Raw genomic sequence first — 18,207 nt, 5'->3', positions numbered from 1 at the left:
GAGACATGGTTCGCCAGGTATTAAGTGCTGCAAAAAAAAGGAAAGCAGGGTAAATAAGGGCTCAAACTCATTGTTTTCCCATGCAATCTGCCTATCATTCGCTCCATCCCCCAAAACATGTCAGCATCCTCACCTACTCTCTCCTTATTCAGAAAATATTTAATGGGTTCCTATTCTGTGCCAGGCACTGTGAATACTGAGTATACTAAAAAAAGAAATACAGTTCCAGCTGGGCATGGTGGCTCACGCCTGTAATTCCAGCACTTTGGGAGGCCAAGGCGGGCAGATCACGAGCTCAGGAGTTTGAGACCAGCCTGGCCAATATGGTAAAACCCCATCTCTACTTACAAAAATACAAAAGTTAGCCGGGCGTGGTGGTGCACACCTGTAGTCCCAGCTACTCCGGAGGCTGAGGCAGAAGAATCACTTGAGCCCGGGAGGTGGAGGTTGTAGTGAGCCGAGATTGCGCCACTGCACTACGGCCTGGCGACAGAGCAAGGCCATCTCAAAAAACAAGCAAGACTCCATCTCAAAAAACAAAACATACACACACACACACACACACACACACACACACACATGGTTCCTGTCTTTATAGTTTATCATATAGTAGAAGAGACATTATCTTTAAAATGATTTCACAAATACAAACTTACACATTATTGTAAGCATGATAAAAGGAACAGTGGGGCAAGAGAACCTAATTTAGGGATTCAGTAAGCTCCTTTGAGAAAGTGACAATTAAGCAGAGCCCGAAAAAGTATGTCAGGGTTAGCGAGGTAAAGTATGTCTGTGTGTGTGTGTGTGCGCACCTTGTACCTACAAACTCACTCCCACTCGCCTAGACAGTGCATGGAAAGGCCCTGAAATGGTAAAGAGCTTCTCGCCTTCGGGGGTTGAAGCCTAGCAGGGTTGTTTCACAGGAGGCTGGAGAGGTAGGCAGAGACCCTGGAAGGATTTTGGATTGTACCACTTGACCTGTAGTGGGAGAGCACTGGGTGGTTCCATGGATGGATACTCCTCAGTGTTCCCGCCTGGCTGCCACACTAGGAGAAGCCTGGAGCTTCCAGTTTCAGAGAGAAACTCTAGAGACAGGCTGCTACAATTGTTAACCCATGGTGAGCTGAACAGCTGTGCAGTCATGGGTTGTCTGAGCTCAACAAGCACTTCAAGCTGTTGAGGTCTCTGAGACCCTGTGCAGACGCTAGCGCCATGTGGCTGGGAGGAGGCAGTGGTACCCTCCTTGTTCAGCTCCTCCACCCCAGCAGGAACGCAACATGGGAAAAGTTGTTCCCTATGATCCACCTTACATTCCTCACCCCGGACTGAACACAGCAGGGGAGCAGGGAGCGGGAGCACGCTGAGGTGCTTCTATCTTATTCAATCACCCAAGTCATACTACCAACACAGTCTTTTCTTTAAAAATTTATTTAGAAATATTTAAGACATTTTTAAAAAGGCATAAAGACCAAATAATTAACAAATCTCCATGGAGTCAATCTCCAGCTTAAGAAATAAAATGTCCCCATTCCACCAAAGTCCCACCTATCTTTCCCTCCCTGACTGTATACTCCACCTTCCCCCAGCAAAGATCATCACCATTCAGAACTGGGGTTTTATCAATTCCATACACTTCTCCTGAGAGGGAGTGCAGTGGCTAAGAGTATGGACTTGGGGTTGAAACTTCAGCTCTGCCACTTCTTTGCTGGGGATCCTGGGTAAGTTACTTAGCTTCTCCATCCCTCAGTCATGCCATCCGTAACATGCGGGCAAAGGCAGGGGGATAAAAGGGAGCTAAGAATCCCTTACTGAGAGAGTTCCTTGAGGACTGAATGCTAATCTATGTAAAGAATGGTTTAGAAGAGTGACTGGCACTTAGTACACAGTAAGCATTTATATAATAATAATCCTCTTTCTCTCAGAAGCAATGGAAACCACAGAAGTTAAATAATCATGTTAAACGAAGAACCACAGAGAATGACCTAAAGAAGGGAAGGAAGGCAGAGACTGCAGTAATTTAGAAGAGGTAATGACAGCTGTACTCAGGAATGGAGCATTAGATCTTAGTCTGGTTCTAAATCTCCCCCCTTAATTTGGTTCTCCTATCTCCAACAGTTTGGAAAGTGTTAGGGCGCTAGATGAACGTTAATGAACAGCAATCCCATTATTTTTTAAATGTTTACAAAGCAAGTAGTCAAAGTGTTCTCTCCCACCCACCACCACAGGCACACCTGGTGCAGGACTCACAAGCCTGGCACACAGCTTATGCAGCCTCCCTGCAAGGAGAGCTGAGGCTAAGGATCTGGTTCCCCCAGTTACATGTGAGTGCATGTGACCTCGCAGGTACTGGCTGTGGGGGCCTGTAAGCATAGTACTGGAGACAGTGGCAGTTTCTGTGCAGGGGCCACATTGCCAACTGCTCCTTTCGTGGCTGTGAGAGACAGTGTTAGTGCTGCTTCCTGACCCCTGGTCTGCGGCAGTGGCACTGTGCTCTGGAAGCCGAGAGCCAGTGGGGCCTCTCAATTCTTCCTGGAGGTAGCAGCTCCTCAGGGAACTCTTTGGGGAGTCATTTCTGAGGGTCCAGCCTGGAGTTTAGCCCGCTTCAGCCCTTTCAGTGATTGTATACGCACCCAGTCCCCTATATTTTAAACCCATTTCTGCTTGTAACAGCTAGTTTCTATATTCTTCAGCCAAAATCTGGTTAAGAGTATAGACTTTTTTAGCAAGGAGTTTTATTTATCTATTATTGAGATGGAGTCTTGCTCTGTTGTCCACGCTGGAGTGCAATGGCATGATCTCGTCTCACTGCAACCTCTGCTTCCTGTCAAGCGATTCTCTTGCCTTGGCCTCCCTAGTAGCCGGGATTACAGGAGGCCGCCACCACGCCCAGCTAATTTCTGTAATTTTAGTAGAGATGGGGTTCTGACATGTTGGCCAGGTTGGTCTGGAACTCCTGACCTCAGGTGATCCACCCGCCTCAGCCTCCCAAAGTGCTGGGATTACAGGCATGAGCCACGTGCCCGGCCCAAGTAGTACACTGAAATCTTCCATCTACCTAGACAGCATCACAGGACATGGTATGAGCTAAGAATATCACTGTTTCCTTAGAATGGTATCACTGTTAAAAGGACCCTCAGTTAGAATCCCCTGGGCTGCCACCATCAGTCTAAAGTATAATAACAAGTAGGTGTGAAATGGATGACAGTGGTATATTTTAAAAGTAACTTTTTATAGGTAAATGCTAACTGGGAGGGACATTTTAACCTACACATTTTAACACATCTTCTTTCTGAAATCTGAATGCACCTTACAATTGGTGTATAAACATAACAAGGTTTCCTCATTCATGCTCCACCTCTGTGAACAGGACGTTATTGAATCGATGATATGTCCTATGACTAATACCATCTCGGAACTTAAGAAACAAGCTTTTGTAAGATGAAGCACAGAACTTCTCTTATGCATGGACACCCCCACACAATGAAAAAAATTGTCAAAAATCAAGCAGTAACTCTAGTCATTTCAGAATATATATTCAAAGATTCAGAGTTTAACATTTTAAATTTAAATTTACTCAGATATAAGATTGTTTGCAAATGTGACTACGTAAGAGAACTATTCTCTTGTGCCAACATAATCAGTGATTCCAAGGAATATTTTTGTTATTACCATTTCTTCTGCAGCCTATACAGCAGCAAACATTGTGGCGAGAAGTTGCCTTAGAACAAAGGGATGGGAGCAGAAGACAGCTCTGAGTACGGAGGGTCCATCTGCTGTGCTCATCAGCAGTCCCGGAGGGATACAAAGCGGTGCCTTCTGTTTGTTCAGTGGATGCTTCTGGCTGATGCATCACCGTGGCAACGTTTGGAGCCCAACTCAAAATGAGCACAGACTCATTAACTACAAACTACATTAACTTAGTGTCTGCTGCTAATGAAAAATGCCGTTCAGAGGTATTTTCTATTCTAGCATATTATAGCTACCTCTCTAAAAGGTACTAAATGCCACTCTCAATACATCACAGATTAGATGACATAAATGTTAAAAGAAAGCAAAATTATTTTAATAATGACTATAAACAGTAAGAATCATTTCATTAAAAGGTTGCTTTGGCCCTTGGATACTCCTGCTGTAAGAAAATGTACTATTTATCATATATGCAAGTATATCTAAGTTCTTTTTAAACAACAGGCTTATTTAGAAGATCAATTTAGAAAATGTTGCTAACAGCATATGTTAAAGCTGAGTAATCAAGACAGCATTAATGCACACTGGCTGTCCTATAATCTTCTCATTTGAAACACTGATCATAACACTCTCCAAGTGAGGCAACACACCGGACAAAACATTAAAAGCAAAGAAAGTCCACTGGGTGCAGAGCTTGTCAGTTCCCTTAACTCCTTCTTGACCACATCTCTTTTCATGCTAAATCATCCTGAACTGAATAAGCTCTCAGAACAAACGGCAAATCCTAAATCTCATGAAACACAGAAGATAAGTGGAACTGTTTCAAATGTGTTCTCCCAGGACTGATAAATTGTGAAATAGCAGTAATCCTAGGATATTTTCCTTCTGAAAGTGCAGAATCCTACAACCTGCCAGAAGAGGGAGCCAAAGTTAAACGACTCCAACATTTAGTAAGACAAGGCTGGTGCAGGAGGAGAAAAATTGGCCTTATTTCAAACTGATTTGGAAAAGCCTTCTTATTCTCTTAGGCAAAAGAGCACAACTCCTCTTTGATGCATCGCATGGTAGACCAATCCCCATCTCTCGCTTTGGCCTCACTTCATACCCTATTTCACAGCTTCCTGTTTGTTTAGTTCATGGAAAATGTCATACTCCATCCGGCCACAGGCTCTTTACAAATGCTGTTCCCTCTCTATGTAGGAGTGTTCCCTGGCCTAGTTGGGTCCTGTTCACCCTTCAGATTCCATGTTGCATTACCCAGGGATGCCTTCCACAACTCCTGCCAAGTTTGGGCTCCTTTGTTGATGCTGTCACACAGTCACCATCCCAGTTAGTAAGGATACATGTATCACTGTGGTTGAGATTTATGCCCATTCCTCATAAGACTCAGCTCCATGAGAGTGGGAAGTGTATCTCTATTTTTTCTTCCCATAGCAATCAGCCAATCAGCACAGTACCAAGCAAATAGTAGGTGCTCAATAAATATCTGCTGGAACAAATGATTAGTTAGCCCACTTAGTTTCTAAGTTCTGCCTATTCTATCAATCATCACTACCCTTCCCTGTCTACCCCTGCCACTTAGCTAGTCAGCTGGAGTCTGAACTGTGCACTGGTCTAACTGCACCTGCTGCCTCCAGCCCTCTCTCTCCTCCTGTTTAATTCATCTTCAATTCTGCATGTTCAGTGATCTTTCTAAAGCACAAATCTCATGATGTCACTCTCCCACTTAAAACTCTCCAACTGCTCCCACTCTGGTCTACAAGATAATCTAAAGTCCTTAGGAAGGTGTTCAAGGACTGTATGAGCCAGCTTCCCACCTTCCACCTCTCTCAAAAGAGCTGAAAAACAGTTTCAACTCTTTTTTGGGGTAGAACAGCTTGGTAAGGGTGCTCAGTTTTAATGACCTACTGGATGGGTTTAAGATGACTGGGATAAGGCAACCCTTCCTTGTCCTTGCTTTCATAGCAAACTTAGGGCACAACTGGGAGTGGCCCAGCTCTAGTATGCACTTAACTCATTCGTATCAGTATTTTCCTTTTCCAATTCTCACTTACTTTTAAAAATAGGTGTATTTTCTTATAGAGATGCAAATATTTGATGAAAAGATGACCAAACCTAAATCCTTTCAGGTAGAAAGAGTGAGATAAATAAATCACAATCAACCTCACTGTCCATCTGCTGGGTCCTCACTGCACCACCGGCTGCCACCTCACTCAGCAGCTCCTCTGCTGCCAACATTGTAAAATTTCCTTTTTGTACTTTCCTTAGAGCCTGACTTCTCACACCTGGAAGCATCTGTTCCCCTACCCGCCACTGGCCATGAAATGCTTATACTGACCTACTGATACCTGGCTGAGATAAAGAAGTTACAATGTCAGAACATTTTATTGCATTCATTTGCATATACATATATTTGCTTATCTGCCTGGCTCTTCCCACTAAAATATCTCTTTGAGAACAGGGAACTTTTTAAAAAAAGCTTTTATTTTAGGTTAGGAGGTACATATGAAGGTGTGTTACACAGGTAAACTCACGTCATGGGGGCTTAATGTACAGATTATTTCATCACCCAGGTATTAAGCCCAGTGCCCAACAGTGATCCTTTCTGCTCCTCTCCCTCCTTCTACCCTCCACCCTCAAGTAAACCCCAGTGTCTGTGGTTTTCTTCTTTGAGAACAGGGAACTGATCTCTGCCATCTAACAGGTATTTATTAACTGTTTAAGTTAATTAATGAATTAACTAGCCATCTCTAGGTGGCAAAATGTGACTAATATTTAGCTCATTTATTAATGTAATCTTTAGTTATGCTAAAAGCTAGATAAAATGTGATTCTCTCTGAAAGTGCATATTTTCTGGAATTACTATTTACAAGTAACTACACACACAGAAAGAAGGGAAATGACTGAGGCATGTAGACAACTAAGCTGTAGTGATGAGTCTTTCTGCCCATCTCTAGAGGCCAATTTACTATCAGAAACCAATCTGGAAAAAGAAAATAAATAACAATGAAAAATGGGCAAGACTTCAAAAGACGCTTCACCAAGAGAGATGTACAGATGACAAATAAGCACATGAAAATAAGGTGCAACATCATTAGTCATTAGGTTAATGCCAATTAAAAGTGTAATGAGATACCACTACATACCTATTAGAATGGCGAAAATTATGAAGATGACCATACCACGCATTGGTGAAGATGTAGAACTGTGAAACAGTATAAACACGTTGGGAAAGAGCTGTGCAATTTCTTGAAAAATGAAACATACACCTATCATATGCATTTACCCAAGATAAATGAAAGTATACAGCCATATAAAGACTTCTACATAAATATTCAAAGAAGTTTTACTCAATAGCTCAAAACTAGAAAAATGCAGATGTCCATGAACAGGAGAATGAAGAGGATAAACAGCTGTGATACACCTACACAATGGAACACTGCTCAGCAATAAAAAGGAATGAACTACAGATACACACTACAGCATGGATGAATTTCAAAAGCAATACACTGTGTGAAAGGGGCCAAAGGGCACAATGTAGGAGTCCCTCAATACGATGTTCTAGAAATAAAAACTCTTTTATAGAGGCAGACAGCAGATCAGTGTTTGCCTAGAGACAGATGGGGGGAGGGTGGGGACAGAAGAGATAGATCAGAAAAGGTCAGGAGGACACCTTCAGGGATGATGGATGTCATCTTGATCATGGTGATGGTTTCACAGGTGAATACATGCCAACTCTTATCTAATTGTTCTCTTTAAATAGAATGTCAACGATAACTCAATAAAGTTGTTTTTAAAAAACACAGAAAAGAGCGGGCGCCTATAGTCCCAGCTACTTGGGGGGCTGAGGCAGGAGAATGGCATGAACCCAGGAGGCAGAGCCTGCAGTGAGCAGAGATCGAGCCATGCACTCCAGCCTGGGCGACTGAGTGAGACTCTGTCTCCAAAAAAAAAAAAAAAAACCACACACAGAAAAGAAACTGGTCTGGGTAACAAATGATTTCTTGGAAAGCAGACTGTCAGCATCGTTTAGAGTTATAAACTGTAACTTTGTCTAAACTTAGAAACTGCCTTTGTGTTTAAAGTTTTAGTGAAAAGTTATATGAAACAGAGATGTGAACTTTCACTTTGTCTGAGACTCAGGAGAAATGCCCTCGGGAGGCGCCCCCGGAGCCTTCCTTGCTCACCAGGCTCACTTCCTTTCTTTCACAATTTGTTCAAGAACTTACACGTTCATGTACCTACTTGGAGGCTCTGGCAATACATTTTTACCCTTTTGAATAACCTATATATTTTTTAAATGTCTCATCTTAATACATTCTTTTGTTTCCATGGAAAAACTTTAATATTTATTACATGTCCCCCTTGGAATTTAACAGTAAAATAAACACTTCAAACATAAAACAACATAGCCAAAGAAAGAAATATCCAATATTTCAAAACCTAAAAGATGCCATCCCCTGAAGATATCTCATACAATCAATTTCTTAGGCATTTCCTTCAGCCTTAAAAACATCCTAAGTGTCTAAGTTCCTTCCTAAAATTAATAATTATACTGATAACAAAAACAGAATATTTATGTCTCCAGCCCCATTATGTGGCTGTAGAAAAAACATGAAAAACATATATTTCTATGTATGACTATAAAATTGGGAAGATATGCTATAAACCTCAATTCTCACTACTTTTCATTCTGATTGATAGAAAACTTTATATGTTTAGAATGAGCCTAAGCACACTGCCAATACTTTGTGACTCTAAAACCTCCATCGCTCAATTGAAGACTACCGGAAGACTACAGCTTCAACTGACTTACATTATTAACAAAAGAACCTAGAGGTTTTGTTTACCAATTACAAACTGAATGCATGGTAAAGTTTAATACCTCACTGCAAAACTGATATTATACTCTTTACAAACAAGATTAGGATACTAATTAAATGTATGAATTTAGGCTGAGCTGGTGGCTCAAGCCTATAATCCCAGCACTTTGGGAGGCTAAAGTGGGTGGATTGCTTGAGTGTGAGACCAAGCTGAGCAACACAGCAAAACCCTGTCTGTATACAAAAATACAAAAATTAGCCAGGCACTGTGGCATGCACCTGTAGTCTCAGCTACTTGGGAGGCTGAGGCGGGGGGAATCACTTAAGCCTCAGAGGTGGTGGTTGCAGTGAGCTGTGTTTGTGCCACTACATTCCAGCCTGGGTGACAGAGTTAGACCCTCTCTCTCAAAAAAAAGTATAAATTCACATGTACATGACTTAAAAATCGTAATTCAGGCCAGGCGCAGAGGCTCACGCCTGTAATCCCAGCAGTTTGGGAGGCTGAAGCGGGCGGTACATGAGGTCAAGAGATTGAGACCATCCTGGCTAACACGGTGAAACCCTGTCTCTATGAAAAAATACAAAAATTAGCTAGTGGTGGCGTGCACCTGTAGTCCCAGCTACTCTGGAGGCTGAGGCAGCAGAATCGCTTGAACCTGGGAGGTGGAGATTGCAGTGAGCCAAGATCGCACCACTGCACTCCAGCCTGGGTGACAAGCAAAACTCCACCTCCCAAAAAAAAAAAAATAAATCATAATTCATTAATGATATGGAGCATGAACTACAATGGGTCACGAAGATATTCATTTTCATACACGGTAAGATTAACTTTGAGCTTTTTGTACGAAAACATCTACTTTATGAACTTAAATGTGGCTAAAACCACTGAATTAAATTTTCACATTTATGAGAATTATCATAGTTAATCATTAAAAAAAACCCTCACTCAATCCATGAAAATACTCAGAAAACAATACTGAAAACGTAGGCTCCCAAGTCATCACATCACAAATAAAGCTATTATTACCTGTGGCTAAATTAAGGGCAGTGCCGAAAATAAAGAAAACTGATTACTCATGATGGTCATAAAACCCATGCCAGTCGGAAGTGACACTTGGACCCCAGTTACTCCACAGAGAACTACAATGTACAAGTTAATGGCAACAGGATTATATCTGAGTCCCTTTTCCCCCAGTATGAGAGCATCAGGGTCTCACTAAGGGTAACAGGTCACCATGTTCGGCTGTCTCTTTCTTTGGTCACCAATGCAAAGACAATATTCAGTGGAATTTACAAAGGGCTAGTTTGTTTATGAATAGGCTCCCACAGAGGTTTTCAAATTGCTTGGTGCAGCTCCTTGAAGGGATAGGGATCCAGGAGTGCTAACTGTGGGGGAGCAGTGGAGAGTCCATATAAATATATATTTATGTGTATGAATTCATAGAGAGACGCATTCAAGGATGGGTCATAAACTGTTAATGGGTAAACATCTCAGGATAGAAGAATTTCAAGTGAACTTTAATTTCTCTTTAATCTCAAATTATTTTCAATGAGAATATGTAACTTTTGTTTTTCATCACAGGAGGGAAAACTAAGAAAAAGTTGACTACGACAAGAGTCTGAGACAATCCAGGAAAAGGCCTCCAGGTATAGAAACATGCCCAGATTCCTTAAGAGTGCAGGACATCAACCCCACTGGAGGGTTTGCAGACTCAGAGGCATAGAGGAAAATCAAGGGGGAGTCAAGAGGAGGAAACTGATGAAAGCCAAAGTGAATCAACTATTTGAGTGAAAACCCCCAGGGCTGAATAACAGTGTATCTCCCAGCTGCAGAGATAACGTGGTTCCCATCATCACATCAGGGTAGGACGGGGGGTATGAATGTTGGCAGCATAGTGTTTCACATGAACGTACTCACTTGGCCTGAATCTTAAAAAGAAAATGACCCAAACAAAGACATCACAGGTCAGAATTTGAAAAGATAGCCAGGAACAAAATTTCTGTTTAGTGGTAATTTTACAAAGCAGACTTTCTAGAAAGCTAATTTTCAAATTTGTGGGGGGAGGGTAGGAAAGCATGCTATGTATTAGATTAAGCTATTCAAAAAAGATATATTTCTAGTTAGCTTCAGTTCAGCATTAGTCTTTTAAATAAAAATTCATAGTTCAAGTTTGATGGTTATAGCCAGATGCAAACTTTTTTTTAAGTATAATTAATGCTATAATGAAGACTCATCTATTAAGAATGGATTAGAGTAGCTAATATTCTCCAGGAGAAGGTAGAGGGGTATCATAGATGAGCATGCCATATATTCTAAAACGTTCCTTGAAAATGTTTAAAACAAACCCATATTTAAAGCACTTCTATTACTGAGAAAATTAAGTCAAATATAATGCTAAATAATTGGGGCATGGCTTTACTAATACTACTAGTTGAGTGGTGTATAATACTGCAGAGCAAGGGAATTTCTAATTGATTTGGTCTAGTTTGAGCTAATTATCAAAACCAAAATTATTCAAACTTCTACAGTGTTAATTGATTCAGTATATTATATAATCTAATTTATAACTGTAGCCTCTCTCTTAAGAGTATCCAACTCTTGAACTCTCTCAAATTGCTAAACACTTTCCTATATTCAAACAATGCAGGGCCTTGAGACTTATGGGTGCTGCTTTGTGGCAAATGTGGCCCCTGCCCTCATGGACACACAATCTGGAGCAAGAGAGGGAAGTCAAAACGCTAGAATGTTAGAAAACCGTCAATTTTATATGTGAACACTAATACTAGTACTATAACATGTATCATATGTACAGTCAGGCCAGCCTGTGTCACCCGACAAAAGTGTCTAGTCAGAAAGTTGGAACCAGTATTTCTCAGGCAATGAATTTTGGTTTGAATCAGTGATAATGAAGAGTCTGAGAAAAACGTAAACCTTGATGCTGCTAATATTCATCAATGAATTACCTAGCAGTACTGTTAAATTATTTATAATTCAAAAAGCCTCTTTTGTTTGGAAAGACATTAATTATTACTACAACCCATTCTAAGGCTAGCTAGTAGTTACCGATAAACTGTACCCAAAGGAACAGTATTTTAGAGGATACAGAAGGATAAGAGAAAAATCCAGTAGCGTTTGGAGTTACCAATGAAAATTCTCAACAGAGGCCAGGCATGGTGGCTCACGCCTGTAATCCCAGCACTTCGGCAGACCAAGGAGGGGGCGGATCATTTGAGGTCAGGAGTTCGAGATCAACCTGGCCAACATGGTGAAATCCTGTCTCTACCAAAAAATACAAATTAGCCAGGTGTGGCCATGCACGCCTGTAATCCCAAATTACAGGGTGGGGGTGGGGTGATGCTGAGGCAGGAGAATCACTTGAACCTAAGGGTGCGGAGGTTGCAGTGAGCCCGAGATCACGCCACTGTACTCCAGCCTGGGCGACAGAGCAAGGCTCCATCTCAAAAAAAAAAAAAAAAAAAAGGAAAAGAAAATTCTCATCAGAACAGTAATAGAAAATAATAGCTCTGCATAAAGTGGTGGGACAATGTAATTCACAATCACTATTCAGTAATACGCAATTTGTCACTACTTGAGGAGAAAACAATGACAATGATGAAGAATATAGCTGGTACTAAATCAGACTGAAAAATTCAAAATGTTAAAAAAAAAAAAAAAAAAGAAGAAGAAATGGATAATCCAGAACAGTTAATTCTGTATTTTGAAATGACAATAGTAAGAAACCATTGTTTTTCATTCAAGATCATAAATTCATACACAACTATGTACCATAACCCTTTAGAACCCTTCTGGAAAAGTGTTATGTAAATTCACAGTGCTTCTGAGAGTATAAGAGAGAAAAATGTCCTCTTTGCTATGCTGCTCATGTGACTGTAGTCTAGAGGCTTAGAGACCTGGGCTCCCTCAAGTCTTGTTTTTACCATTAACTGGTTCTTAAGCAAGAACCAGCCTCTTAATTCACACTAGGAGATGATCTGTAAACGAATTCCTTTCCTGTTCAACTATGAAGTTCAAATGAGATAATATATATAACCTTAACTTTGAAAACTATAAATGTCTCACAAAAGCACAGTATTACCTGTGAGAGTGCATGTGTCTACATGTACAGTTGTGTACATGTGATGGTCCAGTGGAAAATAAAAACTTCAGAATAACAGTTATAGTAAACCTGTACTGAGCACCAGTTATATGGTAGGTACTGAGCCATTTTCCTGCATGATCTCAATTAGTCTTTTTTCTTTTACATTTTATTTTTAATTGACAAATAATTGTATTAAGTCTTTGTAACAGCTTTATGAGGTATGAACCATTCACTACCTTTCTCATTTTAAATACGAGATACCTGAAGCCTAAAGAAGTGAAGTAACTTGTCCCAAATTAAACAGAGCTAGTGTATGTGACTCCTGAGTGTATGCTCTTAACCACTGGGAAATAACTAAACATACAGGTATAAAATGAAGAGGCTTGGAGTGTGGCTTTCCGTTTGTTCATTCTGAATCTCCAGCACATCACAGGAGTGCCTGAGTTACAGCGAGAAATGTGTCTGTTTCCACCAACACCTTTTATGATAACCAGCAAATTCTGGACTTGAAGGATAAAAAGAGAAATCTTTTACATATCAATAAGCAAAGAGGGAATCCAGAAAGAATGTACCGTTTTTATTATAAAGGATAGTTGGCAATGAGAAACTGGAACCTTAAAAAAATGCAGACATCCTTTCATTGTTCCTATTCAAACTGAATCAACTTTATCAGTTCAATCCTGTTTGGTGGAAATCAAACCAAAAGAAAATGTAAAAGCATTGCTTGGAAAGCTAATATAACATTCTTCAGGCATTTCTGATTAACCAAATGCCAATGAGATGTGGATGTAAAACCAGTGATAAATGAGGAATTTCACAATGAATAATAAAAAATAGTTTCAAAGGCAGGCTTAGATTCTCATTTTTTAACCATCAATTAAAAAAAAAAAGTCATCCTGACCATAAAAATTTTGGTACCACCATATATGTACCCCCCTAAACATAAATAAACTTACCTTTGGTTTTTTGATCAGCAGCCTGAAAAAAAAAAAAAAAGAAAGAAACTCTTTAGGAATAATGTGTAGAATGTACACATCTATGAAAGTTTATAAGCAAACTTTTAGTATTGAAAATTTTTAAAATGAGTTTTTGCCCAGTTAATTTATGACAATTTATTAGTGGGAAAAATGTGTAACTGTCTACATGCCGTTGATTTCATATCAATATTAATCTAAAGGCACAAAATTCTATCTGGAGCTCATTTAAACTCTGTAATTTTAACAGGCTCTAACAGGTATACAGTTTAAACTACAAGATACATTAAACTAGGTAAGAACAAAGACAAATGGCATAACTTGGTATTTTAAATGCCAAAAAATTCAAGCTTGACTATAAAGTTTACAGTAGGGCTTTTATTTTTAATTTTTACTAATAGAATTCATAAAAGAACATTTGCCAAAGCTGCAAAAACAAACAAACAAACAAACAAACAAACATTTCTAGCTTTTCTAATAAGATCAGTTGAATGGCCCTTTCTTCATTTATTAGACATGGTTGTTCAGGACAGTTCATTTTAAGTAGAACAACATGGACACATGTTACTACCAGCAACTAAAACACAGCTTCCTTAAAACACAGCTCTAACACTTCCACTTCCAAGTTAGACATTTATGGCTGTCACCTGTATTTATTTCACCGGTAGAATATCTATTATTTGATAATTATAGACTTGGCGTATTGATTTAAAATGTAACAGAATGAAACTTTGTCATGTAATGGCTATGATGATGCAAATGAGACACACAATGATACAAAGACAATGAAGTAGGAACTTCAGCCAAACCTTTTTCTGAGCACCTTCCTTCTTTTTCTTTTCTTCCTGCTTTTTCTTTTTCTTTTCTTCCATCAAACGTTCCTCTTCTTGTGTTTCTTGCTCTTTCTCCCTATTAAATACAAAGAAAACTAGTATAAGTTTGATGATCATGTTAAGTCAAACAATGAAAAAGTATTAGCTGCTTCAAGTCTTAAGTCAGAATTTCGCATATGGAATACAGAAGGATCCTCTGAAAAGGTGCTAGAAAGGGACACTTCCCTAACAGCACTGCAGGTTGCCCTGACTTCTTCAGTAGCCAGCTGTCTCATTCATTCAGCCCACATTGTTGAACACTAACCCATCATCAGGCATTGCTGGGAATAAGGGCATGATATGGAGTAAGATACAACTCCTACACTCAAATAGTCTGTATTTGAGAAACACAGACCAGTATTACTCAAAGTACTATCTCAGGGACCACCATCATTAGAATCATCGGGGTACCTATTAAAAAACATAGATTCCTAGTTTCCACCTTAGCAAAACCAAATCAGAATCTTTGGAGGTGATTCTTATGCATGCTATAATTATGTTTGTTTGATAAGCCAATTTTATTAAAAATAAAGATTCCACACAGCATGGTGAGCTAGTATAAAGATACACTGGGACACAACATAGAGCAATTCTGCTCAGAAGGGGTCACAGCAGCCTATGAGCTAGTGCTGAAAACCTGTAAAGGAGTTTGGCTGGATAGGGTGTTATGTCAGTGACCGAGTCATCGACTATTTGCTCCAAGGTCACCCTTAAACACTTGCTCTGCAATAATGACAGAGTTCCTTTAAACAAATCTCCTTTCAGTGAGTACAACATGGAGCTTTCTCAGTAGAGGGCACCCTAGGGACACTGCAGGAGGAAGGTGCCCTTCTGCTGTTTCTAGCTGCTGGGGGAAGTGGGGGTAGGCGTGTGGGTGTGAGGCCACCCTGCAACGGCTCCAGCCATGGGCCCAGCATGGGCGGTTTCTCAGCAACCTTGTGGCTCTGGTGTGGTCTAGTGTCATCTTCTCATGACCATCTCAACACAGACACTGTGGGCTCAGGTCTTCTGTCACTCACCCCATCCACAGATTTGTCCCTTGTGATCCTCCCTAGCCTTGGGGAGGGGCCTCCTTCCAAAGTTGGTCCTTCCCTGGGCACTTTCCTCAGGCCTAGGTACCATATAGTTTTCTATAGCTACCCTTCTATCACAGTTTAATTATTCCTTAAATCAAACTTTCCTAGTTTCTAAATCCCAGTTGGACCCAGACTGATACAGACAGCAAGGATTTAACACACTATGCAGAAGTAAAAACATACACAAAAGTCTTAGCAAAACATCATCATCCACCCATGAATGTTTTGAATTTATTAATTTTGGAGTTTTTAATTTGTAAATGTGTTTTCTATACAACTACATGCATAAGGAATTTCAATCTAGTGTCAGCTAATCCATATTTAAATAACTATCATAAGAAAAATTTAAATTACATGGTGGTGGGTGTGTCTTAATGAATATTTTTCTTTAAACAGTGGTTCTCAGTCTTTGTCCTTCAGAATTACCTGAAGAGCTTCAAAAATCTCCAATGGCTGCAACCCATGCCAGGGAAATCTCTGGGAAAGGAACTCGAGCACTGGCAGTTTTTAAAGCTTCCAGATGTGACTCCATTTTCAATCAAGGTTGAGAGAACACTGTTTTTAAAGGAGGTGTGCACGTGTATCCAGTTTGGAAAATGATTCTTCATTATATTAGATGATACCTTCCAGGGATGTTTTCATGCTAAAAGGCACAGAGACACCAAGAAATCTGCACTTATAGCCTTCTTATAAGGGACAGGCAACCCCTGTGAGTGATGGTTTTGCTATTATCAGGCTGAAGCTAAAATCTAGGGAAAAAGTGAACAAAAACCAAGCACATAGTAACTGCCCACTGCTATTGTTATATTTTCTTAATCTACAGCACAATAAGACCCTTAAGCTACCTCCCAATATTACACTTAATAAAGTAGACAATATAAGCTAACTTTTAAAAGATATTTAATAAATGGAATAAACATGATTTTTGCTTAATTCTATTAATCTACAAATTAGTTAGAGCTAGCTATTCCCTCAGCAACACAGTTCAGATTTTACTTTAATGGTAAAATAGAATGTTGTAAATAAAGAGCCCAAGTAGCCATGAGATCTCACACTTTCTTACCTGTGTTCGTGTTTATATGACAAAGCCTAATTCAGATATTTGCTCTTTAACAAAGTTTCTCTAATGTCCCCCTAGCTGCTTAGCAGTAATCTCTTCTAGCTCCAATCCTGTGTTCAATTTCTGCTATTTTTCATTAATAATTTTTTAAAATATCAACATCTAATCACATTTTTACTTTTTTATAAAGAGTTTTGGGTATCTTTAAGAAACTTCTATGACTATTTTTCACTTAATGATATACTGCAGTATGCATGGGGAGGCTAAGTTTGTTCACATCTCTACATGATACGCTTAAGGCTGCTATTTCTTGATTCATTTTTAATTTTTATTTTATTTTTTTGTGACAGGGTCTCACTCTGTCACCCAGGCTGGAGTGCAGTAGCACAATCTTGGCTCACTGCAACCTCTAACTCCTGGGCTTAAGCTATCATCCGACCTTGGCCTCCCGAGTAGCTGCGGTTACAGGTGGGCGCCACCACACCCAGCTAATTTTTGTATTTTTGTAAAGACAGGGTTTCTCCATGTTGCTCAGGCTAGTCTCAAACTCCTAACCTCAAGTGATCCACCCACCTCAGCCTCCCAAAGTGCTGGAATTACAGGTGTGAGCCACCAAATCCGGCCTAATCTGAGACCTTAACAGTTTAATTCCTGTAATGATGACTGTGGATTTGGTTCTTATATCACACTCATCACTATTTTTAGTTAAATCAACAAACAGCATCTACTTTATAAAGAATATGCAAATGTGGTTGGGTGCTGTGGCTCACGTTTGTAATCCCAGCACTTTGGGAGGCCGAGGTGGGCAGATCACTTGAGACCAGCCTGGCCAACATGGCAAAACCCCATCACTACTAAAAATACAAAAATTAGCCGGACGTGGTGGTGCCTGCCTGTAGTCCCAGCTACTTGGGAGGCTGAGGCAGGAGAATCACTTGAACCGGGAGGTGGAGGTTGCAGTGAGCTGAGATCACACCACTCCACTCCAGAGGGAGACTCCATCTAAAAAAATATGTAAATGTTTGCTACAGAACTACATAGTATACTGTGATTACATTTTATTTTTTGTGTAACTTTTTTCTACAGCTCCAAATTGTTCCTTCTTTTCCTCTGTTTTCCTGGCAAAAATTGTTTTTGTTTTTTATGCCTCTCTTCCCACCTCAAGTTAAAAACACAGCACTCTTAGACCCCCTTTCCAGAGGCTTCAGCGCAGCTCTGTCTGGGGTGGGAGCACTCTGCTAGAGCTTTCTTACAGCCTGAAGTTACATTTCTTTGTAGTAAAATAGATATTACGTAACACTTACCATCTTCAGCATTTTAAAATATAAGTTCATTAGTGCTACATTCACATTGTTGTACAACCAATCTCCAGAACTCTTTTCATCTTGCAAAACTGAAACTCTGTCCCTATTCAACAGCAACTCTCCATTCCCCTCTCCCCAGCCACCACTCTACTTTGTCTCTATAAATTTGACTACTCCAGGGACCTCACTGTGGTTCTGAGTTGCAATTCCTTAATGTTTAGTGACATTGAGCATCTTTTCATATGTAGTTGGCCATTTGCATATTTTTTAAGGAGTCTATAGTTATTCTCTTATCATAAAACTTCTGTTTG

General features: G+C 40.0%; 1 protein-coding gene across 1 annotated transcript in view; it reads right to left on the bottom strand.

The window, feature by feature from the left end:
• TNRC6C (trinucleotide repeat containing adaptor 6C) overlaps positions 1-16,984 on the bottom strand; it is a 137,392-nt gene extending 120,408 nt beyond the window's left edge. Inside the window, 3 exon segments of the mRNA XM_031657814.1 lie at positions 13,567-13,588; positions 14,394-14,493; positions 15,959-16,984. Of these exon segments, the coding sequence (XP_031513674.1) occupies positions 13,567-13,588; positions 14,394-14,493; positions 15,959-16,140 (304 nt within the window). The 5' untranslated portion in view covers positions 16,141-16,984.
• Between the last annotated feature and the right edge of the window lie 1,223 nt (positions 16,985-18,207).

The sequence above is a fragment of the Papio anubis genome, chromosome 17 (assembly GCF_008728515.1).
Source record: "Papio anubis isolate 15944 chromosome 17, Panubis1.0, whole genome shotgun sequence".
Lineage (NCBI taxonomy): Eukaryota > Metazoa > Chordata > Mammalia > Primates > Cercopithecidae > Papio > Papio anubis.
The sequence above is the reverse complement of the archived record's forward strand: the minus strand, read 5'-3'. Positions and strand labels throughout refer to the sequence as shown.